Genomic DNA, 17992 nt, shown 5'->3' with positions numbered 1-17992 from the left:
TAGCAAATTCTTTTATAAATTTTATTATTCTCTGATTGTTCTATAATAATTTTGGAACTTTTCACAAATGATTCCCCAAAGTATGTACTCAATCTGACTCCCCAAAGTGATGTTATTACACCTACTGTTGTGAAGTATTCATGTGTTTAATCATATCCATTGCTTTTTAAGGAATCAGCTGTGTTACGAAGGCAGTAGTTGAAACAGTTATTTTGATTGATTGACATTTACGATGATGTTAACTTATTTTTACTGCTTAATTCAAAACCTGTTTAGTGTTAAAAGCAAATTTATTTGTAGGTGAAGGTCCATCTCCAGAAGAAATTCTGTCTGCTCTTATAATTGATGACACAAAAATCGCTTTAAAATCAGGCTATGGCAAATATCTAACTGCCTGTAAAGATGGAAAAGTGACTGGACGATCAGCTGCATGTGGACCTATGGAGCAGTGGGAACCAATTTTCCAGGTGCTGTGTAACGTAATGGACAAATCTCATTACATAAATATGCTGAATTATTAAGAATACATTGACACGCAAACAAAAATTTACACTGAACTGCCAAAACATTATGACCAATGCCCACCATGACATTGGATGCCACATGGTAGCAATGTAGGCACATGACATTGTAACAAAAGTATGTAAGCAGAGCTGACCTGGATGGGGATGACCATTGCGAAGATATGGACTGCAAATGGGGAAACCCATTGAGATAAGCAGCTTTGACAAAGGACATATTATTATTACACAGAGCCTGTGACTGAGTCTCTCAAAATTGGTGAAGCTGGTCGAATGTTCACATACTACTGTTGTGAGCATTTACGGAAAGAGGTAGAAGAAAAGTGAAACTACCACTAGGCACTAAATGGTTGGATGTCCAAAACTCTTCACTGAATGTGGGGTTCAGAGGCTTGTCTGCTCTGTGAAGTAGGAGAGATGGTGATCTGTGGTATCTCTACCGAAAGAGTATAATGCTGATGCACACACAACTGTTTTGGAGCACACTGTTCATTATATATTGTTGAACATGGAGCTCCCCAGCAGACTGTGTTCACATGTTGAACCATCATCATCATCAGTTAAGATTGCAGTGGGTGTGGGACCATTGGGATTCGACAGTCTGTCAGTGAAAACATCAGCTCTTCGAGTGAATCACATTTTTGCTACACTCGGTCATTAGTCATCTCCACAAATGCCTCGAAACGTGAAGAGTGCCATGTACGCAGGCTGGTGGAATCAGTAATATGCTGCAGGAGACATTTTCTTGCTTTTGCATGGGACCTGTGATAATAATCAAGACAGGGATGTTATCTTTCAGCAGGTACAATTATCTGTGCCTTGGAGCCAGAATCGTGCCACAGTAGTTTGTGGAGCATTATAATGAACTCACATTGAAGTCTCGGCAACCATATTCACCTGATGTAAATCCTGGGGAACCTATCCGTGTCGCTATCAGGCACCACCACTGCGTATGCAAATCGGCGGCCCATTATTTATGCAAATTACATGACCTGTGTGTACACATCTAAGGTCACATACTTCCACAAACCTACCAACGAACTGCCGGATCCCTGATATGCAGAATCATTTATGTATTTTGTTCTGAAGATGGACGAACAAGCTATTAAGCAGATGGTCATAATGTTTTTTCTCATCGGTATATAATTTACTTTATAATTTGGGACAACACTTTCACCATCTCTTACAATTTACTTTTGTACAGTTCCTGCTTGTTAAGTCCCAAGCAAATTTTCAGTGTTCTTAAGTGTTTTATTAAGAATCAAAATTCAAAAATTGCCTTTAAATTTAGATTTCTTCACCTCTTTTTCTATGAGACTGTTGGTAAGTACTGTTCTCTCTCTTTTCATAAGAGAATTCAGTAAGGTCAGAACTTACATGTCAAAGCGTTAATGTAAACAGATGTATAACTTGTTTGATGAAATCTCTAGCATTAGAATAATTCATAAATGCATCTCTTTGAAGAAAGTAGCTTTTGATAATAACTGTTGATTTTAATGTTTCACAAAAGACAAAATTCTACTATCAGTTTAGAACAGAGTGAACAATGACAGTTGAAGTAAAGATAAATTTCACTAGTTTTCCATGGCACAGTTAAGAGGGTGTGTCTTGTGAAAGAAAGAAAAAAAATGAAACCAACATTCTGTATTTATTAGCGATTGTGGGACCTAAGTAAGTCAGGCTAGAACACCAAACATTACAGAAGAAAGACTAAAAATTTAATTAGCTTTGAATGTGATTGCAATAATAAATTGCTCATAAGAAAATGCAGATAATGTTCATGATGAACATGGTATTGGATTAAGTAAACTTAGTATCTGTGTCACAGCAGTGATGAAAAGAATTTTTTCCCCTTTTATAATATTAATGACTGTAGCCATTGCATGCTTTGTGAATAAGTTTATGGTCTTTGTAGTTAATATGAATGTGTAAGATACTAATATGCACCATGAACTTAATCATGCTCATACAATTCTTATATTTGTAGGATGGAAAGACAGCACTTCTTGGATATTCTGGTTGCTTTATGAGTGTATCAGAGGATGACATGCTCATGGCTGTGAATCGTGTTGTTGGGCCTAATGAGGTTTTGCAAATTCGTTCTTGTGCAGTCCAAGAAGCTCCAAAAACTTCAAGTTTGCCTGCAGAAGAGGAAGGAAATGTTAAACAAGTAGAAATCAATTTTGTGTAAGTGAAGTTACAAGAAATATCTCATATGCCACTTTTCCAGTCAGGGAAGCTCATTATTATTCAGATTATAATAAACATGGTTATCTCGGAAAAAATTAGACACTTATCAATTATTTAAGATTGTTGTTGTGGTCTTCTGTCTTGAAACTGGTTTGATGCACCTCTCCATGCTACTCTATCCTGTGCAAGCTTCTTCATCTCCCAGTACCTACTGCAACCTACATCCTTCGGAATATGCTTAGTGTATTCATCTCTTGGTCTCTCACTACGATTTTTACCCTCCACACTGTCCTCCAATACTAAATTGGTAATCCCTTGATGCCTCAGAACATGTCCTACCAACTGATCCCTTCTTCTAGTCAAGTTGTGCCACAAACTCCTCTTCTCCCCAATTCTATTCAACACCTCCTCATTAGTAATGTGATCTACCCATCTAATCTTCAGCATTCTTCTGTAGCACCACATTTCGAAAGCTTCTCTTCTTGTCCAAACTATTTATCGTCCATGTTTCACTTCCATACATGGCTACGCTCCATACAAATACTTTCAGAAACGACTTCCTTACACTTAAATCTATACTCATTTTTAACAAAATTCTCTTCTTCAGAAACACTTTCCTTCCCATTGCCGGTCTACATTTTATATCCTCTCTACTTCGACCATCATCAGTTATTTTGCTCCTCAAATAGCAAAATTCCTTTACGACTTTAAGTGTCTCATTTCCTAATCTAATTCCCTCAGCATCACCTGACTTAATTCGATTACATTTCATTGTCCACATTTTGCTTTTCTTGATGTTCATCTTATATCCTCCTTTCAAGACACAGTCCATTCCGTTCAACTGCTCTTCCAAGTCCTTTGCTTTCTGTGACAGAATTACAATGTCATTGGCGAACTTGAAAGTTTTTATTTCTTCTCCATGGATTTTAATACCTACTTTGAGTTTTTCTTTTGTTTCCTTTACTGCTTGCTCAATATACAGATTGAATAACATCGGGGAGAGGCTACAACCCTGTCTCACTCATTTCCCAACCACTGCTTCACTTTCATGTCCCTCGACTCTTGTAACTGCCATCTGATTTCTGTACAAATTGTAAATAGCCTATCACTCCCTGTATTTTACCCCTGCCCCCTTCAGAATTTGAAATAGAGTATTTCAGTCAACATTGTCAAAAGCTTTCTCTAAGTCTACAAATGCTAGAAACGTAGGTTTGTCTTTCCTTAATCTATCTTCTAAGGTAAGTCCTAGGATCAGTATTGCCTCACGTGTTCAAATATTCCTATGGAATCCAAACTGATCTTCCCCGAGGTCAGCTCTACCAGTTTTTCCATTCATCTGTAAAGAATTCGTGTTAGTATTTTGCAGCTGTGACTTATTAAACTGATAGTTCAGTAATTTTCACATCTGCCAACACTTGCTTTCTTTGGGTTTGGCATTATTATATTCCTCTTGAAGTCTGAGGGTATTTCACCTGTCTCATACATCTTGCTCACAACATGGTAGAGTTTTGTCAGTACTAGCTCTTCCAAGGCTGTCAGTAGTTCTAATGGAATGTTGTCTACTCTCAGGGCCTTGTTTTGACTCAGGTCTTTCAGTGCTCCATCAAACTCTTCACGCAGTATCACATCTCCCATTTCATCTTCATCTACATCCTCTTCCATTTCCATAATATTGTCCTCAAGTACATTGTCCTTGTATAGACCCTCTATATACTCCTTCCACCTTTCTGCTTTCCCTTCTTTGCTCAGAACTGGGTTTCCTTCTGAGCTCTTGATATTAATACAAGTGGTTCTCTTTTCTCCTGTAGGCAGTATCTATCTTACCCCTACTGAGATAAGCCTCTACATCCTTGCATTTGCCCTCTAGCGATCCCTGCTTGCCCATTTTGCACTTCCTGTCGATCTCATTTTTGAGACATTTGTATTCCTTTTTGCCTACTTCATTTACTCCATTTTTATATTTTCTCCTGTTATCAATTAAATTCAATATTTCTTCTGTTACCCAAGGATTTCTACTAGCCCTCGCCTTTTTACCTATTTGATCCTCTGCTGCCTTCACTACTCCATCCCTCAAACCTACCCATTCTTCTTCTACTGTATTTCTTTCCCCCATTCCTGTCAATTGTTACCTTATGCTCTCCCTGAAACTCTGTACAAGCTCTGGTTTAGTCAGTTTATCCAGGTCCCATCTCCTTAAATTCCCACCTTTTTGCAGTTTCTTGAGTTTTAATGTACAGTTCATAACTAATAGATTGTGGTCAGAGTCCACATCTGCCCCTGGAAATGTCTTACAATTTAAAACCTGGTTCATAAATCTCTGTCTTACCATTATATAATCTATCTGATACCTTTTAGTATCTCTAGGCTTCTACTATGTATACAACCTTCCTTCATGATTCTTGAACCAAGTGTTAGCTATGATTAAGTTATGCTCTGTGCAAAATTTTACCAGTTGGCTTGTTTCATTTCTTACCCCCAATCCATATTCACCTACTACGTTTCCTTCACTCCTTTTTCCTACAATCGAATTCCAGTCACCCATGACTAGTAAATTCTAGTCTCTCTTCACTATCTTAATAATTTCTTTTATCTCATCATACATTTCATCAATTTTTTTTTGTCATCTGCAGAGCTAGTTGGCATATCAACTTGTACTGCTGTAGTAGGCATGGGCTTCATGTGTATCTAGGCCACAATAATGCGTTCACTATGCTGTTTGTAGTAGCTTACGCGCACTTCTATTTTTTATTCATTATTAAACCTACTCCTGCATTATCCCTATTTGATTTTGTATTTATAACCCTGCATTCACCTGACCAAAAGTCTTGTTCCTCCTGCCAACAAACTTCATTAATTCCCACCATATCTAACTTTAACATATCCATTTCCCTTTTTAAATTTTCTAACCTACCTGCTCAATTAAGGGATCTGACATTCTACGCTCCGATCTGTAGAACGCCAGTTTTCTTTCTCATGATGACAACGTCCTCTTGAGTAGTCCCTGCCTGGAGATCAGAATGGGGGACTATTTTACCTCCTGAATATTTTACCCAAGAGGACGCCATCATCATTTAACCATACAGTAAAGCTGCATGCCCTCGGGAAAAATTGCAGCAGTAGTTTCCCCTTGCTTTCAGCCGTTCGCAGTACCAGCACAGCAAGGTTGTTTTGGCTAGTGTTACAAGGCCAGATCAGTCAGTCATCCAGACTGTTGACCCTACAACTACTGAAAAGACTGCTGCCCCTCTTCAGGAACCACATGTTTGTCTGGCCTCTCAACAGATACACCTCCGTTGTGGTTGCACCTCCTACGGTATGGCTATCTGTATCGTTGAGGCACGCAAGCCTCCCCACCAACGGCAAGGTCCATGATTCGTGGGGAGTGGGGGGGGGGGGGGGGTATTTAAGATTATGTGGGAATGCAGAAAGATACATTATTTTATCTTCGAAGGTTGCTGAATGATTCATGTTCTTATGTTTTGTATAGTAGTCACATACAAAGGCAGGTTATTCACGTAACACATGTTATGAGCTCTGTGCTGTCTGGAGTTCTGCAGCCACATTGCTTGGATTTTCAGGAGAAAGTAGTTTTTTGATGTGCCCTCACATCATATGACATAGGCCATTGAACAAAACGTTTGGACAACCTGATTTTCCTAAAGTCTGACAGTTATTCTTTTGAATTAAGGTTAGCAGTAACTTAACTGACTTGGTACTGTTATTGTGACACTGTTTTAAGTTCCTGCCAATAATTTTGAGTTCAGCTACAGTGATGCTGTACAGTATGTTTGTCTACCATGACTGAATGGAATACTGTAAAGTTTCCGTGCCTGCTTTAATTTTTATCCTGTTCAGCTATGCCACTCACTTCTGCCGGATGTCACACTGTGAAGTTTCCAGCTTCCACTCAGGCTTGACCAAATGGTGTGTCACAAAGTTTTTTCTGTGTGGCATGGTCTACAGAGAATGTCACAATAATGTGTTCTATCCAGAGGCCTAAACTTTATAATACTTAATGAAACAGTACATAATTGCCAATTTGTAGATGGCTATGATTGAAAATTGATTTTATTTCTTTATTTGTTTTATCTGCCAACAGTCACTGGTTTTGTGTTTACAATTACCAGTTTTAGTGGTGCAATCATCAGGATGTAAAGTGTTCATATTTGTAGCTGATTCACACTTCAGTTTGAGCATGAAATATACTTCCTTCTTCTGGGATGTAGATGATGTATTGCAAAAACCATCTGTAATTGCCAATATTTGTCTTTCATGTAAAACTTATTATGGGAATACAGTGGAATCTCATTGCCATGTTTTTGAAAGGACCACAGATTTTGAATGTGATAAGTGGGAAACGTTCTATGAAAAAATACCTAATTTGATAATGATTCGACTTTTCTGTCAGTGAAAAAGTGGAATTAAGGGTGCCATATTTGGTGTAATATGGTATAACATCACAAGTCCTGACAAGCTTTGTCAATACATTATGTTCAAAATGTGCCTTTTTGAGATCAAATTTGGAGTGTCAAACCCAGAAAATCTCAAAATTGCGTGTTAGTACATAAAAAGCAAAAATGTATTAAACTTGGCTACATTGGCTAAATCCAATACATCTGATGTGTACACTTCTACCATCAGCCAACTGTAATGCAAGAGTCATTTGATGTGAGAGCAATAACCTCTTGCATCCAAAATGCGAACCTGGTATGTGAAATAGAAAAAATAAAATTATGCTAAAAATAACATGTAGTGTGTAGTCCTGCCTTCACAAACTTTTGAAAAACGTATCAATATTTGACTGTTTCTTTTGTCCTGATTTTAATATTATACTGCCCATCTAAGTTAACGTGTTCATCACTTCTTTGTTGACTTCCAAACTCAGAAACATAATGCTTAACTGTGTCCATTGCTTCAGCAGTTTTTGACATTGTAGAAATCAATATAGGTTCTGGTTCATCCTTGTCTTCACTTTCTTCTTGTTTTTCTGTCATCTGTTCCTGTAAGACTTCATCAGTTGTTATGGTTTAAAAGACAGCATCACCTTCCTCACAGTCACTATATTCATCGAAGCTAAGGCAGTAAGGGTTTTCTTCTTGCCCTATTATTTGTTGCCATTGTTCAGCAGCAATTACTTCATTTTGTACTGTTATGTCTTCTGTGCGTATCTGATGAAAGCCAATCTTCTTGAAGCAGTTTGAGATTGTGCTTTTCTGCATGGAATCCCTGGCACTTCTCGCAAGTTTCATCATAGAATGAAGACAAGCTGGCCTCTTCTGTACAAGAATGTTTCTTTATTTTTGAGTAAGCATTTTATAATGCCTTCTTCAAGTGGCTGAAGGTGACTGGTACAGTGGGGAGGAAAAAACACTGAATTTTTACTATGTAAATATGACATTTCTTGGGGATGCACTACACATTGGTCAGTAAGCCGGGTGATTTTCCTATTTCAAATGCCTAACCTTGCATTCCAACCACACAGTAATTGTTGGAATATCTTTGTCATTACCCATGCATTTACATTACAAGCATATTGACATGGAAATGTCTGCACATTTTTGAAGCATCTTGGACACTTCACCTTTCCAATTAGTCGTGGCATGATCTATTCTGTTCCACTTTGATTAGAACATAATAAATCAGTTAGCCTCTCTTATTAAATTTTCCGCTGTGGTACATTTCTCCTCTGAACTTAAAGAGTTTTCTCGTGCAGAAGGTGAAAAAATAAACCTGTTTCATTTGAATTAAAAACATCATAGAGACTGTACTTTCCTATGATTGATGGAAGAATGTTTTTCCATGACTGAACAGTGTCAATGTTCATGCTTCAGCCTCACTTTGAACAAATGTATACCTAAGTTATGTGTGTTCTTAAAACTTTCGTTCCAACAGTTGGATACTTTGAAATCTTTGAGGCCCAACTCTTGTGTCAAATATATTGCTTTCATTTTTGTTTGCAGTTTCTTGTTTCCAAACATACTGTTTCAATTATTCTTTGTTTACTTAGTGGTGTAATTAATGTTGATGAGGAGTGTTCAGTTTTTATGCAGTATAAACACGCTTCATGCAAGAGTTTTTGTCCATTTCCTGAATAATATTCCACTTTCCTTCATTTGTTAACTGTCTGTTGCTTGGCCCCCACCTAAGTCGGAAGTCGTCAGAGCTACTGCCAACCTATGTGGTTATTTCTACTGTAGCAGTCGATCAGTACGGCGTGCAAAGTTGCCGGCACTGAATAGCATTGTCTCCCTGCACATTTCTGCACCACACAGCTGCAAATTTCGTACTTCCACCACTCTCATGACTCTTGGCAGCAAAAGTTACAATGGCCAAACAGTACCAATACTGCCAAATTTGAATGCACAAAGTAGAGAGGGTGAACACACAAATGAGTCAGTTTAACATACATTTAACACCCTTTCGGCTGGGACTTCAAAAAATTGACGTAATATGTGGGAAAATAGGGTAATGAGGGATGTACTAATGAGATTCCACTGTATAGGTCCAAGTCAAGATAGCCAGACGATCAGAATACAGGGAGTTTTGTCTCAGTTTATGCCCAGATTTGTATACTGCTGTATTGCCATAAGTCATGTGATCTGACATCTGAGATATTGCCTACGTTTTATATTGTGTGAATACATCAAATTATTATTATTTTATCGACATTTTATGCGTGATTGATGGAACTTGGGACTTAAAAAAAGGTGTTGTTTTTTGATATCATAAAATTTTCTGTTGCGAACAATGGTTCTTATTTAATTTATTATTCATGAGTAGCATTTTTGATGATAACTCCCATTTTCATTCGTCTTTTGTTGCATTATGATGAATTAAATGAGTGGCTTGATGTGTGTGAACTGATAAATCATTCTGGAACTTTCACTGTCACACAAGCAAGCGAAAATTTGTCATTATTGACACTTCTGCTTCTGTAGATATTGTGAAGGAAAATTTTTCACATTTCCAATGATAACCTACTGTTTGTTTGCTTTGCAATAAGGTTTTCTGTATAATGCAGCAATTTACACACTTCAGGGTCATATTTAACTCATCAAAATGTAACAAAAAAAACGCACTTGGAAGTGTAAATTCTTTCCTGGAATGCATCAGATGCCAGATAAAGAAAGTAAATAAACTAAATAAAAATGTAAAATAAAAACTGGTCAAATGTTTTGTTTAATGATTTGACTAAAAATATAAAATAAAATAGACTGGAGAAACATTTGACGTGTATTTGAATGCTGCTTGAGAGATCATGTATAAAAAATAAGATTACATTGTCAACATAATTCACTAGATAAATGTCCTCTAGTACCATTCGTAATTCTAAGATTCTGAGTCCAATGTTGAGCTTCGAATTCTCAATCGGCACCTCATATGCTGTACATGATCCTGAGCATCATTCAAAGGCGCATCAAATGTTTCTTTAATCTTTTTTATATTCTACTTTTGGACAAATCATTTCACAAAACTTTTGTCACGCTTGTTTTCCAATTTTTTTGTTTCACAATTATTTTTATTGACAGTTCAGTATCACAAAATGTAAATTTTTATGTACCAAGCTGGTGGGCCTTGAAAAGATGAACTTTTTGATCCTTCATTTACATAGCTAGCAGGCAGCAGTTGTTTGTCTAATAGTTAAACTTTCCCTTAAATCACTAAGTTTTTCTTAATTGTCATGACTACTTTCAAACAATTAACCATTGTTTCTTCTTCTAGTCAAGACCTCATGCTAGACAATTCCGTACTCCATTAGTCCATTTCCAACTCTTCATTTAATTGTGAAAAGTCGGAAAAAAAATGTGTAGAGAGTCTCGTTTTTGCTCCACTCAAATAGTTGACCAAAAATGTGTTACAGCAGCAAATCTTCAATGGAAGGTGGAATTGAGTGGTTGATTAAACAAGACTGAAAATGTTAATAAGCTTTAGAACAATGTATACTCCATTGTAGCTAACTAGTACAGAAACACACACACACACACACACACACACACACACACACACACACACACACACACACAGCAAAAAAGAGCATGCATGCATTTGTTAGCTTTACACCTTTCATTGTTTATTTTCCACCCAGGACTGTCCATTATCATATTAGGAGCAAGTATTTTGATATTAAGGAGGAACCTTCAATACTTCTTAGTTTTTTTTAAATATAGAATTTGCATCCATGACAGTTTTGTGTAGCTATGAGCAGAAATGCAGAAAACTTCCGGTTCAACTGAAACTCAAAATTATCCACAGTGTCAAAGACAATCATAATGTTAAACTCGCCATCAAAGGATCCTCTTTGTATGCTACATTGTAAAATAATTAGGCTTTTCCAAATGTTGAAGCTAAAGTTCATTCTGTATTGAAAATGAAACAAAAATTTGTATGTCATCATTCTTCCTAATATGGCCTCATGGAATGAGAAGTGAGGACATTGTTATATGCAAAAATGTATTGCGAGAGAAAGTGTGAGAAGTGGCACTGAAAATTGTGATTCGACAAGGACATCAAACACCTGGTTTGGCCTGTTAAAAAAGAAGTGATAAATTCAGGTGAGGAAACTGAGGCTGAAGAATACTGAAGAACAATATTTTGATGCATCTGATTCGAGGATATAAGGCAAACATTTTCAACTTTGGTGATACTGGCATCTTTTTTTCAATTTTCAGTCCTCAGTAACATACTCTGCCCACGTAAAGCACACATTTCTGTGAGTTGCGCAGGCCCCATACCAAATCTGCTTCATAGATTAAAAGTGGAGGCTGTTGCACTGGCCAACCTGGATGCAGTTTTCCACATCCACCAAGGAAAATGCAAGGCTGGCTCCCACTTCTTGTCTCTGATATACAGTGTGCAAACACTTTGAAAAATGCTGTCATGTTTGATCATGCAATTGCACTATATGCATCTGGAACAGGTATACAGATTCATCCCCTGGGTGGGGGGTGGGGGGTTGAGCTGTCAGTAGCTTTAAACAGGATGCATATGTCCCAGGAAATCCAGGAAAAAAACTCGGAATTTTTTCATCCAGCAGAAAACCGGGAAACATTTAGGAATTTTTCATTGTTTTCAGTTAAATTTTTGTTATTTTGATTGGTAAGAACTGATATCATAACAAAGCCTTTTACTTTAGTCCTCTACTGCAGATTAATAGTGCAACAATAAAACATGAAATAGGGAGAAATACCGATTTAAGACTTAAGTTGTAAAGAAAATGTGTCATTTACAACAACAAAACACAGTGCGCACATAAGCATATGCCTGAAGCGAAATGTGTCAAAGGCTTTAGGACTAAAACTGTTCAGTACTTCGTAACAACAAACTGCTTTCAATGAGCGTGGGATCACATCTTTTTAAATTAGGGTCATTGTAGCAGTTGCCGGTGGAGTCAAGTGCATGCACACAGCTGAAACCATGTATGACCAGCACCTTGTCCTGCCTCTGGCTACTTGAAGTGTAGCTCTTAGATGTATAAGCAGTAGCTGCAAGCAGCTAAATGCTACCTGGAAAAGTTTTTCTGGCATGTCCAAGCTCCCAGATTCGCGCATGTGCAGAGCTGTTGTGGGGAGTAATCTTCACGTGACCTGTGTTTACATTTTGTGTTTTTTGCTGTTCTCTTTTGTTTACAGCTCTCACGCCAAATGAAAACAAAACAGATTTCTGTGGCTGGAAGCTATCAAATGAACTAAAATACATTCACATAATCATGGAAGACTAAAATGTCTAATTACTTTCAGTTTTCTGATTTTATTTTATTTCCATCTTACTGGCAAGCAAGCATTGATCACTTAGTAGAACAATGAAGTTATTTTTGTCAGTTTGCTAAAGAAATTTGGAGTTTATTAATCTTTTCTGCAGAGACGCTCAGTTTATTTGAAACAAAGTGTTTCATTCCACACTATTACTAGTGTTAACTTTTCGCTGAGTTTAAAGTGCATGTTTTCATCTTCTGGCACTTAAGGCATTAATGCCATAATAAAGAAGCAAACATGAGATAATGCAGTGATGGTACTCCAAAAAAGTTGGCTCCCCAAAAACTGCACTGAAAAGCTTTAGAGAATTTTACATACCTGCCTTCTGTTAAATGCAGCTTACAAGTTGCTGTGCATCAAAGATCTTTCCAAAATGTTTTATTTTGTTGCTGGGTTATATTTTGTAAAGTGCCAGGAAATTCTATGCCTGTGTATAAAACATTTATGATTCAGGGGATTGATAAGTTTTACAGTTCTGAAGGAAAGTATGGTGTCACTTAATGCAGAGAAATTGTATTTTCACCTGTGAAAAACTATATTTTTAACAGTGAATTCTGGGAATAATTCAGGAAAATTCTTTATCCTTGTTGGCGTATACACCCTGTTAAAATGTGTTTCGGAGTGGCAACTTCATCATAATAATAGCCTATATAAGGGTATGATTGGTTCACCATGAAATGGGGGAAGTACCATACCAATCATAACCTGGTATTGGCTAGATGAAAGTGCACATGAAACCAAAGTATGTGAAAGAACCAAATACAGAGTAAGGAAAATGGACAGTGCTGCTCTGTGTTGATATGACTGTAATGAAAAGTTGATACCATTAATAATCGGAGATTTTAAAACCTAGAAATACTGCCAAAGGCATCAATGACTGAAGAAATTTTTGATGAGATTATTTAGCAGTTTAAATGTCAAGATTGATGCATAGGAAGAAATATTGTTTTCATTACTGAAAGACGCCTTTCATGTCTCAAGGCAGCCTCATTACTTAGGAACACAAATTTTGTCTTTTTCATGATAACTGAACAAATCTCCTCCACCCCAGGGCTTGGACATAAGTAATTCTGTGAAGTCAACATATGAAATTACTGTTGTGGATAGGTGAATGTCGTTCCTTGGGAGAATGATGGCAATAAAAATGAACATTTTACGGCTATGCAACAGGTTTCATAATACTCTGAATGCCTGTGCTTAATTTTTTTTTTCAAACATTATCTTCGCTTCCATGTCATTTGAGAAAAGTAGAAAGTCATCACTGATGATGTAGCTCAAGAAACCTTTTGGGATTTTTTCCCTTGTGTTTTTTTACACCTCAGATGGATGTAATTAAGCTGTGTGATGTTCATGTAAAGGAACAAGCTGAAATAGGTGCTGGTGAAAGGGGTAACCCAGAAGAAAAATTAAGTAAAAATTTTTAATGCCAGCAGAAAATCTTTTGATGTTAGAAATTAAACCATTGTTTGTACAATTACAAGCTCAAACAGCTGTTTCAAGGTATTTGTGACATTAGTTCAGGTGTCTTACATCAAACAGTGAAATGCAAGTTCAGTCAGATATTGCTGATTCTATACATTTTTATATTTTTGTCATCTTGTCATTGACCTGCCATCCTATATTTAGAAGTTTTCGCACACGAAGAAGAAGTTAACATTTTTTGAAGCTTGTCTTGACATGTTTGGTCAATTAAGGTTGGGACATATTTTGAGCTCAAAGTCAAGCCCATGAGTCAGCTAGCCTTTATATCCTGATGATGATGATAATGCAGCTGTTATGTCTGAACTAAAGTTCAACAATTTATCAGTGAATTTGCTACAACTTGGTTCAACATTTTGCCCCCCCCTCCCTCCTCCACAAAAAGAAATCCATTGTGAATTACTGCCATTTACTATATTAGCAGTAGAACACAACCTGTTGCAGAAGGAAAGGGAAGTCCTGGATTTGTTGTGAACTTAATCACAAATGGGTTTTAATTTGCATAGTGTTTCATAATTATTCATTAAAAGAGAAATTTTTCTGAAAATATTGTTAAGTAAAAGTGAGTTTCATTATCACTCTTATGACAGTTACAGTGAGATCAGTAGAAATATTTGTTAAATGTGGGCATTCCTTATAAATGGGTTCATTAATAATGAGTTTTATTGAAATACAATTACTAATATCTTATCATCTACCCTCCATTGAGGGTACCTACACCTGTTCCATGCTTGTGGTGCACAATGTTTGATACACCACATTTGAAGTAGATGCAGTAAATAATATAACAATAAGGCAACTAGATGCTGAGTAATTGATCCTTTGTTATAGATAAGCAGGAGTCTTTAGTTCATAAGAGTTTTAAAAGTCATTGTAATGTCTGATTTACTAAATTGTTATGCAAGAAATTTGTAGTTTGTTTCCAGTGTGGGTGGCTCATATCATGTTTGTAAATTGTCAGTTACCAACAATTTTCTGGTCTGTAAGTTTATCCTTTAAATTAACTCTGCAGTTGCGAACTAAACAATACAATAATGTTAAAATTTAGTTTTGTGAGGTTGCTTACTACTAGGTGAGCATGTGAAAGAGAGTGGTGATTTGTGCATGTGTAGTTTGATTATTTTTTCCTGTGCAGTTGTATAAAAACACTTTCATTTTGCTTTCAAGTACTCAGCATGTGTCAGTTAACCTTGTTGGGAAAACTCAGCGAATCTTTACAGTTATTTTGCTGTATTTCTATATAGAATTAATAAGAATGCTAAGTATCAAAGAACTGTATTTTCTGATAGTTCCATTGCTTTGAGACACCAATATAAACTTTATCAGTTTATTAGAAAATGATCCATATATTGGAGATTCTATTCACACTGATAAACTTCCTGAGGCTGTTGTTTCACTAGTGGTTCATTAAGAACTTGAACTCATTACTGGTGCAGTATTTTCTTTTTTTGTCATATCATAATGATATTAATCATATCTGCCAAAGACAGTCAGAAAATTCAGGATTATCATCACATATCCCAGAATAAATAGGAAGTCATTCTGATAAGGGAAGTTCGTGACCTCAGCACTGCACAAAAATGTGCTCAAAATGTAAATCACTCATCCAAGAAACAGTGGTATGAGCCATTCGCGTACAAAATGTGGGTGTTGTCTGCTCCTGCTATCTGAAGAGCCTATTAATGTGTGATTCCCGGTCAAGCCACAAACATGATATTCTATTGGATGACATTTTTTTGAACAAGGATTTTGCCTGTAAAATATTGCCAACATAGACAACAAAATATTACCAACATCTTGATATATACTTCTGTAGGACATAAAAACGCTACATGAGGTGTTGATTTAAGATTACAGTGCAAAAGCCACAAATAAAGCTACACAGTCATCATTTAACCATAAGAGACATCAACTTTCTGCACTGAAGTACAAGTCTTTGTTACAGTATGCTTGACAAAAGACAGATTATGACAATGACATATCACTGACATCAGTTTTGAAAATGTAATTAGTGTAATGTTTGCAACTGAACTGCTGGAATGCAGAAGTGGGGTATTGAATACAAAGAAATTGCTTTAGTCAGGTGTACATATTGATTGTTCTCTTGCAATTTTGCTTTGACTACTTCATTGAAATTCCACTTTGAAGACTGAACAGCTGTGCAACACTATCAGGTTAGTAAAAAATGTTAGTTGTTCAAACAGCATAATTATTTTTAAGCAAAGGAAAATATAGCAGTGAGCCAAAACATTGTTTTTTTTTTTTTTTGTTGATCCTGTTATATCAGTAGTTTGTTTTTCCTATTACCGAAATTCCTCTCTTAATCCTTGAACAGGTGCTCATTCAAATGCTCTCATATTAAACTGCACAGTTCTACATGTGACTGACTCATACTGCTGTTTTTGGGATGAGAAATTTATATTCTAACCATGTTTTCATGTGTGGTTTTGAGCATTTGTGGTCATGCACTTCCCTTGTGAGCTGCAGACCTACTTATAAAAACCACACAAATATGCTCTTAATGTTGCAGCCCATTTAGGGCAAATATTTATTTTGACAGAGATTGTTGGTAGGGATATGTGGGTGGGGGGGGGGGGGGTTGGAGGGGGGAGGGGGAATGGGGGACGGGGATGGTTTGGGAAGGATGTGCCTGTGTGGAACATGTATTTGCTTCATGAGATGTGACACATTGAGCCTTGAGAGAGAGAGAGAGAGAGAGGGGGGGGGGGGGGGAGTTACAGAAGCTGATCTGGGGAAGAGTAGGAAAATAATGGAGGAGGAGTAAGAGGCTTTTGCAGAGCAGGTAGTGAAATGTAGTGAGAGCAGGAAGGGGTCAAGAGGGAGGTGGAGAACAGGAGCTAGCTGATGTTGGGATAGGTGACCAGGGCATGCAGGAATGAAATTTAAAAATTCATTCTACTTTTACATTATAGTGAATAATCATATAAAAAACAGCAAAGTACATTTTAGATGTCATACATTTAGGTTTGTCATTAAAAGATAACTCGCAGTACCAACATATATGCTAATGAACTATATACATTTATAGATGTTCAGTTATGCTTATGCTTGAATTTCTCTCTCTTTTGGTACACAGGAAAAAATTCCAGAAGTTTCAAGATAAAAAACTGCGCCTAAATCCAGGTGATTATAAGGAAGTAAAAAAAGCCAGAAAAGAAGGAACCCTTCATGGAGTGCTGCTTGACCGCCGAGCAAAGATGAAGTCGGATCGATATTGTAAATGATTGGGATGTAGTATGCAGATTGCTAATAAATCTGTTTCATTGATAAAACTGTTGAGTGATGCAATCTGTGTGTGCCATAATGACGATCTGCGACTGGTTTTCTGCTGATTCCTGAAAATATCCACTGTTCATTAGTTTTATTTCTTGTATGTGTTAACAGTTCTCTATATTTAGTGGAAATTGTATGTGTAAATGTCAGTAGATTATTTTCACAGTCACATTATATAATATTTCACTTGTACATTTTTCATTATGTGATGAATTTTGTAAAAGATCTCTACAAAAATAGTAAAAGTAAAATAAAACACAGCCACATTCATTTATTGTCTTCTGAAACTACTGACAGCATGTAAGAATTCCAAATAATAACTGATAAATTTCCATGCAGATGTATCTCATATAAATGTATTTTGGATCACTTACACTTTTCTTTTATGCCTTTCATTGTGAATAAATAAAATTTCAACAAATCATCTGTAGCATAAAGAAATTTGATGCTCTGGTGATGCTGTTTGTCCTAGTACACTCATGATTCCTAATAATTACAGCTAGCTGAGCAACTTCAAAGTTGTTTACTGTTTCGTAGGTTAATAATGATATTCTTTAGCTATAATTGCCTGCAGCCACTTCTGTTGGCAAGTGAGGTGCTCTCAGCTCTTGTAAGGCCAATTGAGGAGCTGCTTGATTTAGAAGTAGCAGCTCTGGCCACAAAAGCTGACAACAGCCAGTAGAATGGTGTGCTGACCACATGCCCCTTCATATCCGCATCCAGCTATGGCTATCTGCTGAGGATGTTTAGATACAA

The 17992-nt window shown here is 36.7% G+C and overlaps 1 protein-coding gene across 2 annotated transcripts in view; it reads left to right on the top strand.

Moving 5' to 3' along the window:
• The window catches only part of LOC126298473 (protein FRG1 homolog), a 47975-nt gene extending 30317 nt beyond the window's left edge, over positions 1-17658 (top strand). For both annotated transcript variants that reach the window (XM_049989807.1, XM_049989808.1), the window contains exons 4-6: positions 301-467; positions 2509-2708; positions 17040-17658. In XM_049989807.1, the coding sequence (XP_049845764.1) occupies positions 301-467; positions 2509-2708; positions 17040-17187 (515 nt within the window). In that variant the 3' untranslated portion in view covers positions 17188-17658. The remainder of the gene's footprint in view (positions 1-300; positions 468-2508; positions 2709-17039) is intronic.
• Positions 17659-17992: the final 334 nt, after the last annotated feature.

The sequence above is a fragment of the Schistocerca gregaria genome, chromosome X (assembly GCF_023897955.1).
Source record: "Schistocerca gregaria isolate iqSchGreg1 chromosome X, iqSchGreg1.2, whole genome shotgun sequence".
Lineage (NCBI taxonomy): Eukaryota > Metazoa > Arthropoda > Insecta > Orthoptera > Acrididae > Schistocerca > Schistocerca gregaria.
Note: the sequence above shows the minus strand (reverse complement) of the source record. Positions and strands in the feature narration are given on the sequence as shown.